This window comes from Nerophis ophidion, linkage group LG13, assembly GCF_033978795.1.
Source record: "Nerophis ophidion isolate RoL-2023_Sa linkage group LG13, RoL_Noph_v1.0, whole genome shotgun sequence".
In the NCBI taxonomy this organism is placed as follows: domain Eukaryota; kingdom Metazoa; phylum Chordata; class Actinopteri; order Syngnathiformes; family Syngnathidae; genus Nerophis; species Nerophis ophidion.
The window spans coordinates 17,576,694-17,591,701 of NC_084623.1; the positions used below are offsets into that span (position 1 = coordinate 17,576,694).

Sequence of the window (15,008 nt, forward strand, 5' to 3'; positions counted from 1 at the left end):
CTTAAAATGCACGTGTTTAGTTGTGTTCAGTGTTAAAACAAATATTACATGGCTCTTACGGAAATACATTTTAAAATATTTGGCTTTTTGGCTCTATCAGCCAAAAAGGTTCCCGACCCCTGTTTTAGGCCATTGGTTCTTTGTTTTATTTTTGCAAAAATGTATACAGTATATCTATTTTCATATTGCTATTTTTATCTTTGGTATGAAAATTATTATGTAACAAAAGTTATTAGTATTTTTTGGTTCTTTGTTGTTGCTATTTTTGTATTATGATTATTATTGGATCATGTTGTACTGCATTTTAATCTTTGGTTTTGTGGTTGTGTGATGTTTTTTGCCTGGACCCCAAGAAGAATAGTCTCCACTGCGGTGTAGACTAATGGGGATCCTTAATAAACTAAACTAAACGAAATGAACCATTATCCTGGCAACCTCCGAACCCAGACTCGTCCATCAGATTGCCAGATGGAAAAGCGTGATTCATCACTCCAGAGAACGCGTCTCCACATCTCTAGAGTCCAGTGGCGACGTGCTTTACACCACTGCAATGGACCTGGTGATATATGGCTTGGATGCAGCTGCTCGGCCATGGAAACCCAATCCAAGAAGCTGTCTGCGTACTGTGCGTGGGCTAATTAGAAGGTCATATGAAGTTTCACATGAAGTTCAGTAGCAACTGACTGTGCAGAAAGTCTGCGACTTCTTTGCACTATGCGCTTCGGCATCTGTTGACCCCTCTCTGTCAGTTTAGGTGGCCTACCACTTTGTGGCTGAGTTGCTGTTGTTCCCAAACTCTTCCATTTTCTTATATTAAAGCCGACAGTTGACTTTGGAATATTTAGGATTGAGTACATTTCTTGACTGGATTTGTTGCAGAGGTGGCATCCTATGACAGTTCCACGCTGGAAATCACTGAGCTCCTGAGAACAGCCCTTTCGTTCACAAATGTTTGTAGAAACAGTCTCCATGCCTAAGTGCTTGATTTTATACACCTGTGGCTGCTGGGCCAAATGATTAGGACACCTGATTCTCATCATTTCGATGAATGGCCAAATACTTTTGGCAATATAGTGTATATACTGTTCAGTTTCAGCTGACCAACATTTCCAGTTGGTAAACGTAATGTTTTGTACTATTTTGGCTGAGTGCGGATTTGTGGACCAGCACGCACAATTCCAACTGCTCAATGATTAAGTGATCAGGTCAGAGTGTTTGAACTTGAAGGTTGCATTTACCACAGCCGGCTGCAGAAAGTTCATCGCTTCCATCAGGGCAGTCTCTTTCACCGTCGCAGAGCCAGCGTTTTGGAACACAAGCATACGACCCCGGGCAGCTGAATAACCCTGGCGCACATGTCACCGAGCCTAAGAAGAAAGAAACACATGCAATATTTAGGCCTTATATAATGTGTGGCTCGAATTTGACAAGGTTGTGGACTGTGGTGTGGATTGTGTTCCCGTGGTGCAAGGCGATTGGACCGGACACGACGTGAAGGTAATGACATATTTAATTTTACTCATAAAAAGGAACAAACATAGGAACAAAAACTTGGCTCTAAAAACAAAAACTTGCACTAAGGCAAAACTATGAACATAAAACAAAAACTTGCACTATGGCATGAATAACGAAAACACTTACTGTGACTGAGACAAGGGGCATGGATCATTGGCATGGATAGCATGGGTTTGTAAAAAGTGATCGAGGGTGAGTAGATGGTGATGTCGCCAGGCTGACTATCTGGCAACTGTGGCTTAAATAATACTGTGGTGATTGGAAATAGGTGCATGAAATGGGTACAGGTGAAAACTAATGGGTTGGCATGGAAACAAAAAGATGGAGTGAAAAAACAGGAACTAATGGAGTCTTGAAGTAGTCTAAAACAACTAAACAAAACACGATCACAAAGACATGACGGTTTGACATTTGACTGAAGATAAGAAAAACATCACATGTCATTTCTCCCGGGTTTTTGTTTTTTTTTACCAGAAGTGACACACAATACAGTGAAATGTAAATATTAAACTAATTAAAAAATCACCAAAATGATTCCTGAGTGCGGCCACCGCTGCTGCTCACTGCTCCCCTCACCTCCCAGGGGGTGAGGTATGGGTCAAATGCAGAGGATGATTTCACCACACCTAGTGTGTGTGTGTTTGACTATCGTTGGGACTTTAACTTTAACTTTCAAATTTTGTATCGCTGCTCCAAATATTTGTATGCCAGACTTATAGGGGAACTGCACTTTTTGGGGAATTTTACCTATTGTTCACAATCATTACGAAAGACATGACGACGGATGGATTTTTTTTAATGCATTTTGAATATTCAAAAAAAGGAAATAAAAGTCTCCCTACAGCGGAGCCAATGGGAGGTCCTCTAAAAATCTAATAAATAGCCATTCAAAAATTGCCAACAATTCTCCATTTATATTTTGTGACTTGAATATTAACTAAGTATTAGTGATATTGTTATTATAAGCGCTAACGCTGAGTAAAACTATTGAGACTATGTTTAAACTATTTGAAACCATTTAGAATGGCCGTGATCATGGTGCCTATGTTTCCATCATCGAGTGGTCTGCTGCGTTCCTACTTCTTTGCTCCCTGTAAGTTTATTGTAGATCATAAATCATGCCTCTCACCTGAAAAATAAATGGCTGAGGATATAATCCGACAAGTTGGGACACTTATCAATGTTCAGTCTTCTGGTCGTCCAGAGCAGGTCTACTCATTTAGATTCCTCATTCATCATTCCAAGCAAAGTTTGTCAGTTTTACAATATAACTAAAACTATTCCTACCAACCAAACCATTGCATGTGTGACGTCTGTGGGAGTGCTTTCATCCATATTTGCACGTGCTATAATAATGTATTGATGCTAGCGTAGTTAGCATTGGCTAATTTGCTACAACTGTTACGAGTATCTGTGTTGGTAATATTAACTTATAAGGGAATTCTTTTAGAATTATTTAGTTTGGTAAATTGCTCAGTAAATTCACCAATCTGTCACTGTGAAATTACCGAGTCTGTTTAGCTGTTTGGAGCGCTAGCTCCGACAGCTAGTGGTTTCATTACGTTTAAAAATGATTTTGTTTGAATAGCCAATATTACTTCCATGTAACAGGCGCTGTTTGGAAGCAATTAAAGGGGAACATTATCACAATTTCAAAAGGGTTAAAAACAATAAAAATCAGTTCCCAGTGGCTTGTTTTATTTTTCAAAGTATTTTTCTAAATTTTACACCTCCCGGAATATCCCTAAATAAAGCTTTAAAGTTCTTGATTTTCCCTATTTACGATCCGACTGTCCATTTCCCTGTGACGTCATACAGTGCTGCCAAATACAAACAACATGGCGGTTACCACAGCCAGATATAGCGACATTAGCTCGGATTCAGACACGGATTTCAGCGGCTTAAGCGATTCAACAGATTACGCATGTATTGAAACAGATGATCGGAGTATGGAGCCAGAGAGCGAAAACGAAATTGTTGCCTTATTAGCATCGCCGGTAAAATGTGCGGACCAAACGATCAGGACTTTTGCATCTTGTGACACTGGTGCAACTTAAATCCGTCGATTGGTAAGTGTTTGTTTCGCATTAAATGTGGGTATCTAGTTTCAAATGTACATACAGCTAGCGTAAATAGCATGTTAGCATCGATTAGCATAGCATGTTAGCATCGATTAGCTGGCAGTCACGCCGCGACCAAATATGTCTGATTAGCACAAAAGTCAACAACATCAACAAAACTCACCTTTGTGATTTCGTTGACTTAATCGTTGCAAATGCATCTGCAGGTTATCCATACATCTCTGTGCCAGGTCTGTCTTAGCACCGCCAGTAAAATGTGCAGACACTCTGGCAAATTCAATGGGGGTCTGGCGGAAGATTTTTTGCCAATGGTGCAACTTGAATCCCTCCCTGTTAGTGTTGTTACACCCTCCGACAACACACCGACGAGGCATGTCTCCAAGGTTCCAAATAATAGTCGAAAAAACGGAAAATAACAGAGCTGAGACCCGGTGTTTGTAATGTGTTTAAAATGAAAATGGCGGGTGTATTACCTCGGTGACGTCACGTTCTGACGTCATTGCTAAAAGACCGATAAACAGAAAGGTGTTTAATTTGCCAAAAATCACCCATTTAGAGTTCGGAAATCGGTTAAAAAAATACCTGGTCTTTTTTCTGCACCATCAAGGTATATATTGACGCTTGCATAGGTCTGGTGATAATGTTCCCCTTTAAGGTATGCAAATAAACATTTACAGAATCTTTCTGTGTAAATAATTTATTTCGCAACATATCTGCGGCCTTTAGTTCAGTTCAGCTGACATATGCAGCGTGAGACCTTAAACTGTTTTTAACTTTTTAACTGCTTTCATCTAACAAATTGTTCGTAGGATAATTTGTATTTGCTTTATCAACGTGTTTTTTTTTTAAGTTATTTTTTTTAGTCTGTCCTTTGCCTGTATGTCTTTGTGGTGTACAGCCCTTTGTTCTTCAACTGTGGTTGTTTTTTAAGGGCCTTATAAATAAAATTGGTATGGTATGGTATATGGAAAAATATGTTTTTCTTGCAAAATTAAATTGGTGGGGATTATATCCCTATGCGCTCTTTAGTCCGGAAAATACGGTAGTTTGTCAACGTTAAGAAATTCAGAAATAAATGGTCCCGTCTATAGAACATGAGCACTCTGCTGTTTTTAAGGACCTCCTGCCAAAAGCTTGTCAGATATCCTCTATATTATAATGTTTTAGTGATTTTAGCAATTTTGTGCAAATATGTTACTCTCTTCCAAGTTGTTTTATCTGAACTGGATGGTCAGTGCCTGAGAGCTGCGGCCTACCACCATGACCTTGAACTACCTTCCCTCTGTTGCTAGATATCTCGAAATGTATGTTGTAATATGTATATGTGCTTTGCTATGGAGGTTTTTTTCTCACTCCGAACTGGGCCCCCTTAGGAGCCCAGTCTGGATTGTATTTTTTTCCTCATCCTTCCCCAGCGTTTACCTTATTCCCATCTTTTACGGGACGTTTTATGGCGACCCATCAGCGTTCTTGTTCTGTAACCCTGTACACTGTTTGTTTGTCTAATCTTGAACAGGTTTGTGCTAAAAACAAAGTTTCGTTGTACTTGTTGCAATGACAATAAAGACCTACCTACCTACCTAACTCTATAAGACCACAAAAGAGTTTTCATACAGCACATCCTCTATTGCAGTGGTTCTCAAATGGGGGTACGCGTACCCTTGGGGGTACTCGAAGGTATGCCAAGGGGTACGTGAGATTTTTTTTTAATATTCTAAAAATAGCAACAATTCAAAAATCCTTTATGAATATATTTATTGAATAATACTTCAATAAAACATGAATGTAAGTTCATAAACTGTGAAAAGAAATACAATAATAGTATATTCAGTGTTGACAGCTAGATTTTTTTTGTGGACATGTTCCATAAATATTGATGTTAAAGATTTCATTTTTTTGTAATGTTTCGAATTAAGTTGATGAATCCAGATGGATCTCTATGTGTAGAAAGCTTTCTTTTCTTTTCCCAAATAGTTCAAGAATGACCACTACAAATTATCAATATTTTTGCACTGTTATACAATTGAATAAAACAGAAACTGATGACATAGTGCTGTATTTTACTTCTTTATCTCTTTTTTTCAACCAAAAATGCTTTGCTCTGATTAGGGCAGGGGTGTCCAAACTTTTTCAACTGAGGGGCCACACACTGAAAAATCAAAGCAAGCGGGGGCCATTTTGATATGTTTTCATTTCAAAAACCAATACAATATATGTGTAAAAATATACATTTAGGCCTCCACTCAGGCTTGGTCCCAGGGACCCCAAAGGATTTTGGTCCAAAAATATTTAAAATGTGTCATTATTTTGTATTATTGTTATTCAAGGTTTAAATCTCTAGATTAACATTAGGTGTATCTGTCAATATAACGTTTTTAAACGTTAACGTTTTATTAGTGGAAAAAACCCCCACAATATATGCAATAGTTTCCCCCAATAAAATTTTAAAGTGGAACATTTGAGATTATAGAATAATTGGAGCCTTAAAAATGTCAACACATAACACCATCGATTTCAATTTGTTATTATTTTTTTTAGCAAGGACACACAAAAAAAATTGCATTAAAATTATTGGGGATCCAAAAGGGTCCTACTCATTAAAAATAAAAAAACCTTTTTTTTTTAATGTTTACTTTAAACACAATCGTCTTGAGATCAACTTCAGATCCATCCGTCAATTATAACTTTTTTTGTTGTTTATGTTTTTTGTTTGTACTTATTAGGCCCTTCTTTAGAAAAAAAACGACTTTGTTTTTTATATGGCAAACACAAAATATGCAACATTTTCCCCCCCAAAAAACTCAAAGTGGAATATTTAATGTGACATTGATTTTGATTTATTTATTTATTTTTTTTTTTTTTTAAGAAGATAACAGCCTGCCTTGCAGCTTTGTGTTATTAGAGTAAACATTGCAACATTTTCTTGTCACATTTCATCTGTTTACTCTTTTATACCACTTTTTCTGTTTTTTATTTTTTTAATCGTATTTTTAGAATGTACTTAGGGCCGTTAAAAAATTACCCGTGGGCCGCAAATTGCCCCCCGGCCGCACTTTGGACACCCCTGGATTAGGGGGTTCTTGAATTAAAAAAAATGTTCACATGGGGTACATCACTGAAAAAAGGTTGAGAACCACTGATCTACTGTATCCGATGCAACCTCTGCTCATGACGTGATAGACAACATTTACCACAGATCTCCACGCTCTCATCAAGGCCGTCGTCACAGTCGTTCTCTCCGTCACAGAGCCACTGTTTCGCGATGCATTTGTTCTTGGAGCAGGCAAACTGGTTCCAAAGGCACGACGAGTCTGCAGAGGCAAGGGGGGGGGGGGGGGGGGAATACGACTCAGCAGCATTCACACAACACTTGGCCATCTGTCCGCTTCTATTTGGTCTGAAGCCTCATACTGCGATCTTTCATTAGACTGCACATATTCAACTCCTTGTAGAAAAATTCTCCACAAATTCACCTGAATCAGCTTTCAGGTGTAAACGCAGCACAGCCCGGGTGGTGTACTCAATGTATTCAACTTTACTACACATTGCTATTATGCCAGTCGTGCCTAATTTTGTGCAATTGTAATTTATTGTACTTGCTATTTACACAAACACAGAAACATAAACATACGTTAACATAGTAAAAATGATTCAAAATCTAATCAGTTCTTCCTTATCCCATTTTTGGGCGTTTACCCTTCATAAGAAAAAAAAAACCTCCTCAGTGGCCTTGTGGTCCGCCCTGAGATTGGTAGGTCGTGAGTTCAAACCCCGGCCGAGTCATACCAAAGACTATGTTAAGATCCCGTACTCCGATCTTCCCATATTATGGTTTGTTGCATTTTTTTCACTCCGTCGTTCTACCCTCATACTTCCTGTTTAGTCATTACCATGGTTACTCATCAGTTCACCTGCTGCTCACGGCCCCGCACACCTGCTACAGATAATCACCGTCACTTTATAAACCGTCCTCTTTTGTTTGTTCAGCCTGGGTTCATGATTTGCTTTTCACGCAACGAGTTACGCCTGCAATACTCTCAAGTATGTATATTCTCGCTAAGCTTTTCACGCTAGCCATTCATTGTTCATTCCAGTTCTCATGCTGAAGTTTTTGTTTTACTGTTTTATGTGCCTAAGTGCCAGTTTATTTCTCATTGTTTTATATCCTAGCTTTTATGCTAGTGTCCTTTGTTTGTTTTATTCTACTAGCTCCAGCATTTTTGTTATATAGCTCTTTCTGTTATTTAAATAAATTGTGTATATCTTACCTTTGCTGCGTTCACTTGACACATCCTCGAGGGAATCGAACCCGGTACCACGATGCCGAACCGGCATAACAGACTATACAAATGGGACGGCGTGGCGCAGTGGGAGAGTGGCCGTGCGCAACCCGAGGGTCCCTGGTTCAATCCCCACCTAGTACCAACCTCGTCACGTCCGTTGTGTCCTTGAGCAAGACACTTCACCCTTGCTCCTGATGGGTGCTGGTTAGCACCTTGCATGGCAGCTCCCTCTATCAGTGTGTGAATGTGTGTGTGAATGGGTAAATGTGGAAGTAGCGTCAAAGCGCTTTGAGTACCTTGAAGGTAGAAAAGTGCTATACAAGTACAACCCATTTAACATTTATTTATTTATTACCTCCACTCAGCATCAAGGGTTGGAATTAGGGGTTAAATCACCAGAACGACTCCTGAGCGCGTCCACCGCTGCTGCTCGCTGCTCCCCTCACCTCCCAGGGGGTGGAACAAAGGGATAAGTTAAATGCAGATGGTAATTTCAGCACACCTAGTGTGTGGAGTGAAGTGAATTATATTTATATAGCACTTTTCTCTAGTGACTCAAAGCAATTTTACATAGTGAAACCCTATATCTAAGTTACATTTAAACCAGTGTGGGTGGCACTGGGAGCAGATGGGTAAAGTGTCTTGCCCAAGGACACAACGGCAGTGACTAGGATGACGGAAGCAGGGATCAAATCTGGAACCTTCAAGTTGCTGGCACGGCCACTCTACCAAGCGAGCCATACCGCTCCGTGTGTGTGTGACTATCAGTGGTACTTTAACTTTACCTTTTGAAAATCTGCCCATAGCTTTTTGATTTATTCTGCTAACTAGCTAGCAGACAGACAGAGCATCCACAGCGATTATATAACCTCCTTGAGGAGGTAAACGTGTTGAAGCTGCTGATGGTGTGTTTGACAGAGAAGCTGCTCAGAGGAGATACAATAGAAGTCTGCTATCCAAGGTCAATGCTGTGCCTTAGTTTTAAGTCCCAATGATAGTCTCACACACACACTGGGTGTGGTGAAATTACCCTCTGCATTAGACCCATCCCCATGTTCACCCCCTGTGAGGTGAGGGGAGCAGTGAGCAGCAGTGGTGGCCGCGCCCGGGAATCATTTTAGTGATTTAACGCCCAATTCCAACCCTTGATGCTGAGTGCTAATGAAGGAGGCTTATTTCTACATAAAACGACGTGTTTGTAGTATATTGCAACGTATTCTTTTTGATACAATCCATTATCTCGAAGTAGATTTTTCTTATTAAAGGCGTACTGAAACCCACTACTACCGACCACATAGTCTGATAGTTTATATATCAATGATGAAATCCTAACATTGCAACACATTTAGTTTGCTAAATTACAATTTTAAATTTCCCCCGGAGTTTTTTGTTGAAAACGTCGCGTAATGATGACGAGTGTTTGTGACGTCTCGGGTTGTAGCGGACATATTAGCCCAGCACCACTTACGGCTAAAAGTCGTCTCTTTTCATCGCATAATTACAAAGTAATTTGGACATTTGTGTTGCTGAATCTTTTGAAATGTGTCCAATTAATAATGGAGACTATAAAGCAGAATGCTGTTGGTGGAAAGCGGTGGATTGCAGCTGCCTTCAGCAACCGAAACACAGCCGGTGTTTCTTTGTTTGTTGTGAAGCTTTAACACAGAGCGGTCAAGCGGACATGTTTTTCTACGTCAACCAGCAATTTTTTTGATGGGAAAATTGTGATATTAAGTCGGCTCTTACCGGAGACTTGAGCGGATTATGCAACCTTCTCCTGTAGCTGTCAAAAAGGCAGCTGTGATTTTGGCTCCTCCATTGGCTTCTCTCAGAGACACTGGCGTTCACCGCAGCCCTCCAACTTTCAGGTATTACTTTTTAATCTCACTAAAATACTATTAACACGATAAGCAGATAAGGGATTTTCCTGGAACTATCCTAGTAAATGTGTCTAATAACATCAGAATCGCTCCCACTGCCGTTGCCTGCAGCCATCGCCTTTTTTTTTTTGTGCTTCACTCCAACTTTCCTCATCCACAAATCTTTCATCCTTGCTCAAATTAATGGGGAACTTGTCGCTTTCTGGGTCCGAATTGCACTTGCTGCTGGTGGCTATGATTATAAACAATGTGAGGATGTGAGGAGCCTTACCACCCGTGGCGTCACGTGCGCATCGTCTGCTACTTCCGGTACAGGCAAGGCTTTTTTATTAGCGACCAAACGTTGCGAACTTTATCGCCGATGTTCTCTACCAAATCCTTTCAGCAAAAATATGGCAATATCGCGAAATGATCAAGTATGACACATAGAATGGACCTGCTATCCCCGTTTGAATAAGAAAATCTCATTTCAGTAGGCCTTTAAACAGTATGTTACATGTTAAAATTGTAGTGTTTTTGGGCTGCTCAGAAAAAAATAATGGCATGCTCAATTAAATGAGGAAGATTGATTTAAATGTATTTTTTGGTTACAAGGATTTTCCAGAACTATCCTAGTAAATGTGTCTAATAACATCAGAATCGCTCCCACTGCCGTCGCCTGGAGCCGTCGCCTTTTTATTTTTTTTGTGCTTCACTCCAACTTTCCTCATCCACAAATCCTTCATCCTTGCTCAAATTAATGGGGAACTTGTCGATTTCTGGGTCCGAATTGCACTTGCTGCTGGTGGCTATGATTATAAACATAGTAAGGATGTGAGGAGCCTTACCACCTGTGACGTCACGTGCGCATCGTCTGCTACTTCCGGTACAGGCAAGGCTTTTTTATTAGCGACCAAACGTTGCGAACTTTATCGTCGATGTTCTCTACCAAATCCTTTCAGCAAAAATATGGCAATATCGCGAAATGATCAAGTATGACACATAGAATGGACCTGCTATCCCCGTTTGAATAAGAACATCTCATTTCTGTAGGCCTTTAAACAGTATGTTATATGTTAAAATTGTAGTGTTTTTGGGCTGCTCAGAAAAAAATAATGGCATGCTCAATTAAATGAGGAAGATTGATTTAAAAGTATGTTTTGGTTACAAGGTTTGTTACACATAAGTAGAAGTATTACGTACAATAACTGCAAATATGTACAGACAGTGGGGAGTTATTGCAATAAGCTAATCTGTTTTTAATTTTGTGTGAAAACCAAACAGAGTGTGGTAGCTTTGTCGTCATTTTGCCATTAAATGTTAAGCAGCAGGAAGCATGTACATTAACAAAGTTTCCACTGTATTTACATTTTAAAGAGGCACATACCTGCAACTTGCAATTGTTGTGGAATGTTTTAATTTTACTTCCTTTTTATTTATTTATTATTTTTATTTAGCTTTAACTGTAGTTTTTAGTTTGTGTGTATAGTAAAGCCGATATATATGATTGAAATGCAATGTCACACAGCCTTTAATATTATGGTTTTATAATTCTACTGGTGTCATGTCTGGGATTTGGGCGTGGATTGTTTTCCCGAGATGCAAAGCGACAGAAGTTGACTTTGGGGTTTGTTTTTCCAGAAGGAAAAGGAAAGTTGGCGCGGGCAAAGCGTAAATGTAAGTACATATTTTTTATTTTGACACTAACTACAAAAAAGGAAGCAAACAAAAAGCACTCACAATGGAGGTACAAAACTTGGCTATGAAAACAAACACAAACTTGTAATATGGCACGAATAACGAACTATGAACAAAACTTACTTGGCATGGAACTGTGGGTGTGGAGGGTGAGTAAAAGATGGTAGACGGTGATGTTGCCAGGACAAAGAACAGAAACAGACCGCTTAGATAGCAGTCATATAATCAGTGAAAACAGGTGCGAGACATGAGGACAGGTGAAAACTAATGGGTAGTCATGGTGACAAAACAAACCAGGAAGTGCAAAAACAGAAACTAATTGGCCAAAAAACAAACCGAACATGACTAAAACAAAACATGTTCACATAGACATGACAACTGGAGTTTTTGAAGCAATGTTGATGAAAATACAGTGGACATTTTTAAATAATATGATCAAATCTCTAAAGAATTGATTAACGCATTATTATTTTAAACCAAAGGTGTCAAACTCATTTTAGATAGGGGGCCACATGGAGAAAAACTTACTCCCAAGTGAGCCGGACTGGTAAAATCACGGCACCATAACTTAAAAATAAAGACAACTTCAGATTGTTTTCTTTGTTTAAAAATAGAGCAAGCACATTCTGAAAATGTATAAATCATAATTTTGTTGTTTTGTTTTTCACACTTACATGTTGCAGTTAAAGGCCTACTGAAACCCACTACTACCGACCACGCAGTCTGATAGTTTATATATCAATGATGAAATATTAATATTGCAACACATGCCAATACGGCCTTTTTAGTTTACTAAATTGCAATTTTAAATTTCCCGCTAGTGTCTTGTTGTAAACGTCGCGAATCGATGACGAGTACTCGGGACGTCACGGACTGTCAGGAAATATTAGCGCTGCACCACTAGCGGCTAAAAGTCGTCTGCTTTAATCGCATAATTACACAGTATTTTGGACATCTGTGTTGCTGAATCTTTTGCAATTTGTTCTTTTAATAATGGAGACTATACAAAACAATGCTGTTGGTGGAAAACAGTGGATTGCAGCTGTCTTTAGCACCGAGACACAGCCGGTGTTTCTTTATTTGTTGCGAAACAGAGCGGTCAAGCGAAAATGTTTTCTTGACGTCAACCAGCATGTTTTTGGATGGGGAAATTGTGATATATATTTTACCGGAGACATCAGTGGATTATCCGTCATCCTGCAGCAGCTGTCAAAAAAGGCAGCTGTGAGCTTGGCTCCTCGGCTTCTCTCTGAGGCACTCGAGGTATGTCTTTACAATCTTTAAAATCTCACTAAAACACTATTAAAACAATAAGCAGATAAGGGATCTTCCAGAATTATCCTAGTAAATGTGTCTAATTACATCTGAAACGCTCACACTGCCGCCGCCCGGAGCCGTCGCTTTTTTTTTTTTTTTTCTAGTCATTTGCTATCAATATCCTAATTCACGAATCTTTCATCCTCGCTCAAATTAATGGGGAAATTGTCGTTTTCTCGGTCCGAATTGCTCTTACTGCTGGAGGCTCACATTATTAACAATGTGAATATGTGTGGAGCCCGGCAACTCGTGACGTCATGCACACATACTTCCGGTAAAGGCAGGGCTTTTTTTATTAGCAACCAAAAGTTGCAAACTTTATCGTGGATGTTCTCTACTAAATCCTTTCAGAAAAAAATATGGCAATATTGTTAAGATCCGCCGCTCAAATCTTACATTAGTTGGTTTTGAGTAATTTGTGTCTATCTTCTTGATTCATGGACCCTTCCGAGTCTTAGTTTGTGCAATTCCTGATTTGTTTTTGTCACCATGGCGACTTGATTTGTTCACCTGCCTTTTTTTGCACACCTGGTTTTGATTAGTGACTCTATATTAACCGACCTGTTTCATTTACTCGTCCTGGTCTCGTCAAGTTTGCTACATTCTTTTCGATATCTTTGGTAATAATCCGTTTTGATACTTGCTAGCTTCCACGCCTAGCCTCTTTGTGTTCTAAAGTGTTTACTCGCTAATGCTTTCGCGCTTAGCCACCTTCTGTTTCCCTAGCTCACACGCTAGTAGATGTTTATTTACCTTTTTCCTTAGCACCATTGTTTTTTTTGTTATTAGTCTGTTTGGAGGGTTTTTTTTCCCCTAAATTTATATAGCGCTTTTCTCTAGTGACTCAAAGCGCTTTAGTCCATTGCTTTCGGTCCCCTAGGGGGGGGGTTGCCCACATCTGAGGTCCTCTCCAAGGTTTCTCATAGTCAGCATTGTCACTGGCGTCCCACTGGATGTGAATTCTCCCTGCCCAATGGGTGTGAGTTTTCCTTGCCCTTTTGTGGGTTCTTCCGAGGATGTTGTAGTCGTAATGATTTGTGCAGTCCTTTGAGACATTTGTGATTTGGGGCTACATAAATAAACATTGATTGACATTGATTGATTTACATAGTGAAACCCAATATCTAAGTTACATTTAAACCAGTGTGGGTAGCACTGGAAGCAGGTGGGTAAAGTGCCTTGCCCAAGGACACAACGGCAGTGACTAGAATGGCGGACGCGGGAATCAAACCTGCAACCCTCAAGTTGCTGGCACGACGGCCACTCTACCAACCGAGCTATGCCGCCCCAGTTAAATAAATCTGTTTTCTTACCTGTACGCTGTGTCATTGCCCGACTGCATCTTGGAAGAAGCACCCCTTGCGCACGATGCCACGAAGACGTAACAAATATCGTGAACTGATCAAGTATGACACCAAGAATGGACCTACTATCCCCGTTTAAAAAAGAAAATCTCATTTCAGTAGGCCTTTAATAGTATAATTAACCGCATAATCCCGCACATGGTGTGTTTTGCCAACAGGGAGGGGCCCCGGTGATGGAAAACCATTAAAGGTTCATGGAGAGGCATGATGATGAGCATTGTGTAAAAATGCGCATCGAGTCATTATCTACACCCAGTGTTTACGTCTGCAAGTCAGTCTGCATTCCCTGTGGAGGCATTCTTTGGTGGCTTTCTCTCAGATGCCAGACGTGGCAGAGTCTGACAAAGCTTTGATGAGATGTTGAAAGAGGAGAGCGAGGATATGTCGCAGTGGGTCAAATGACGATACGAGAAATTATGGATATGGATCCTGTGTGTGTGTGTGCCTACATGAGTTATGCATTTACCTTGCTGTCAGAGTTTCGACAGGAAGATGTAACGAAGCACTTAGATCAATGTTAAATGGCTAAATCTGGAAACCGTGATTATTCCGACTTTTTGTACGTTATACTAAGTTTGCTTCAGTCGCTTCAAGTGTATTACAAAATAACAGGTTTCCCGCACATTAAAAGTATCAAAGAAACGCTTCAATGTCTCATATTTCATGCTACCCACGGCGAAGTGACACATTTTATCGAAGACGATGTGGAATTAGAAGGTCTTTGAAATGCAGTGACATTTCCCTCAGACCGATTTGCCTTCTCAGGCAGATTGTCAGCGGCTCGAGCTTTTTATACGATAATTAACAAAAGGGAAAAAATTAAATATTGTTCATTTGTCCTGAAAAAGAATTGTGGCATAATTATAAATGATAAATGGGTTGTACTTGTAT

The 15,008-nt window shown here is 39.8% G+C and overlaps 1 protein-coding gene across 6 annotated transcripts in view; it reads right to left on the minus strand.

The window, feature by feature from the left end:
- lrp1bb (low density lipoprotein receptor-related protein 1Bb) overlaps nt 1-15,008 on the minus strand; it is a 993,888-nt gene that overhangs the window by 188,341 nt on the left and 790,539 nt on the right. For all 6 annotated transcript variants that reach the window (XM_061918476.1, XM_061918478.1, XM_061918475.1 and 3 more), the window contains 2 exons: nt 6,788-6,907; nt 1,239-1,367 (listed from right to left, as the gene is read on the minus strand). In XM_061918476.1, the coding sequence (XP_061774460.1) occupies nt 1,239-1,367; nt 6,788-6,907 (249 nt within the window). The remainder of the gene's footprint in view (nt 1-1,238; nt 1,368-6,787; nt 6,908-15,008) is intronic.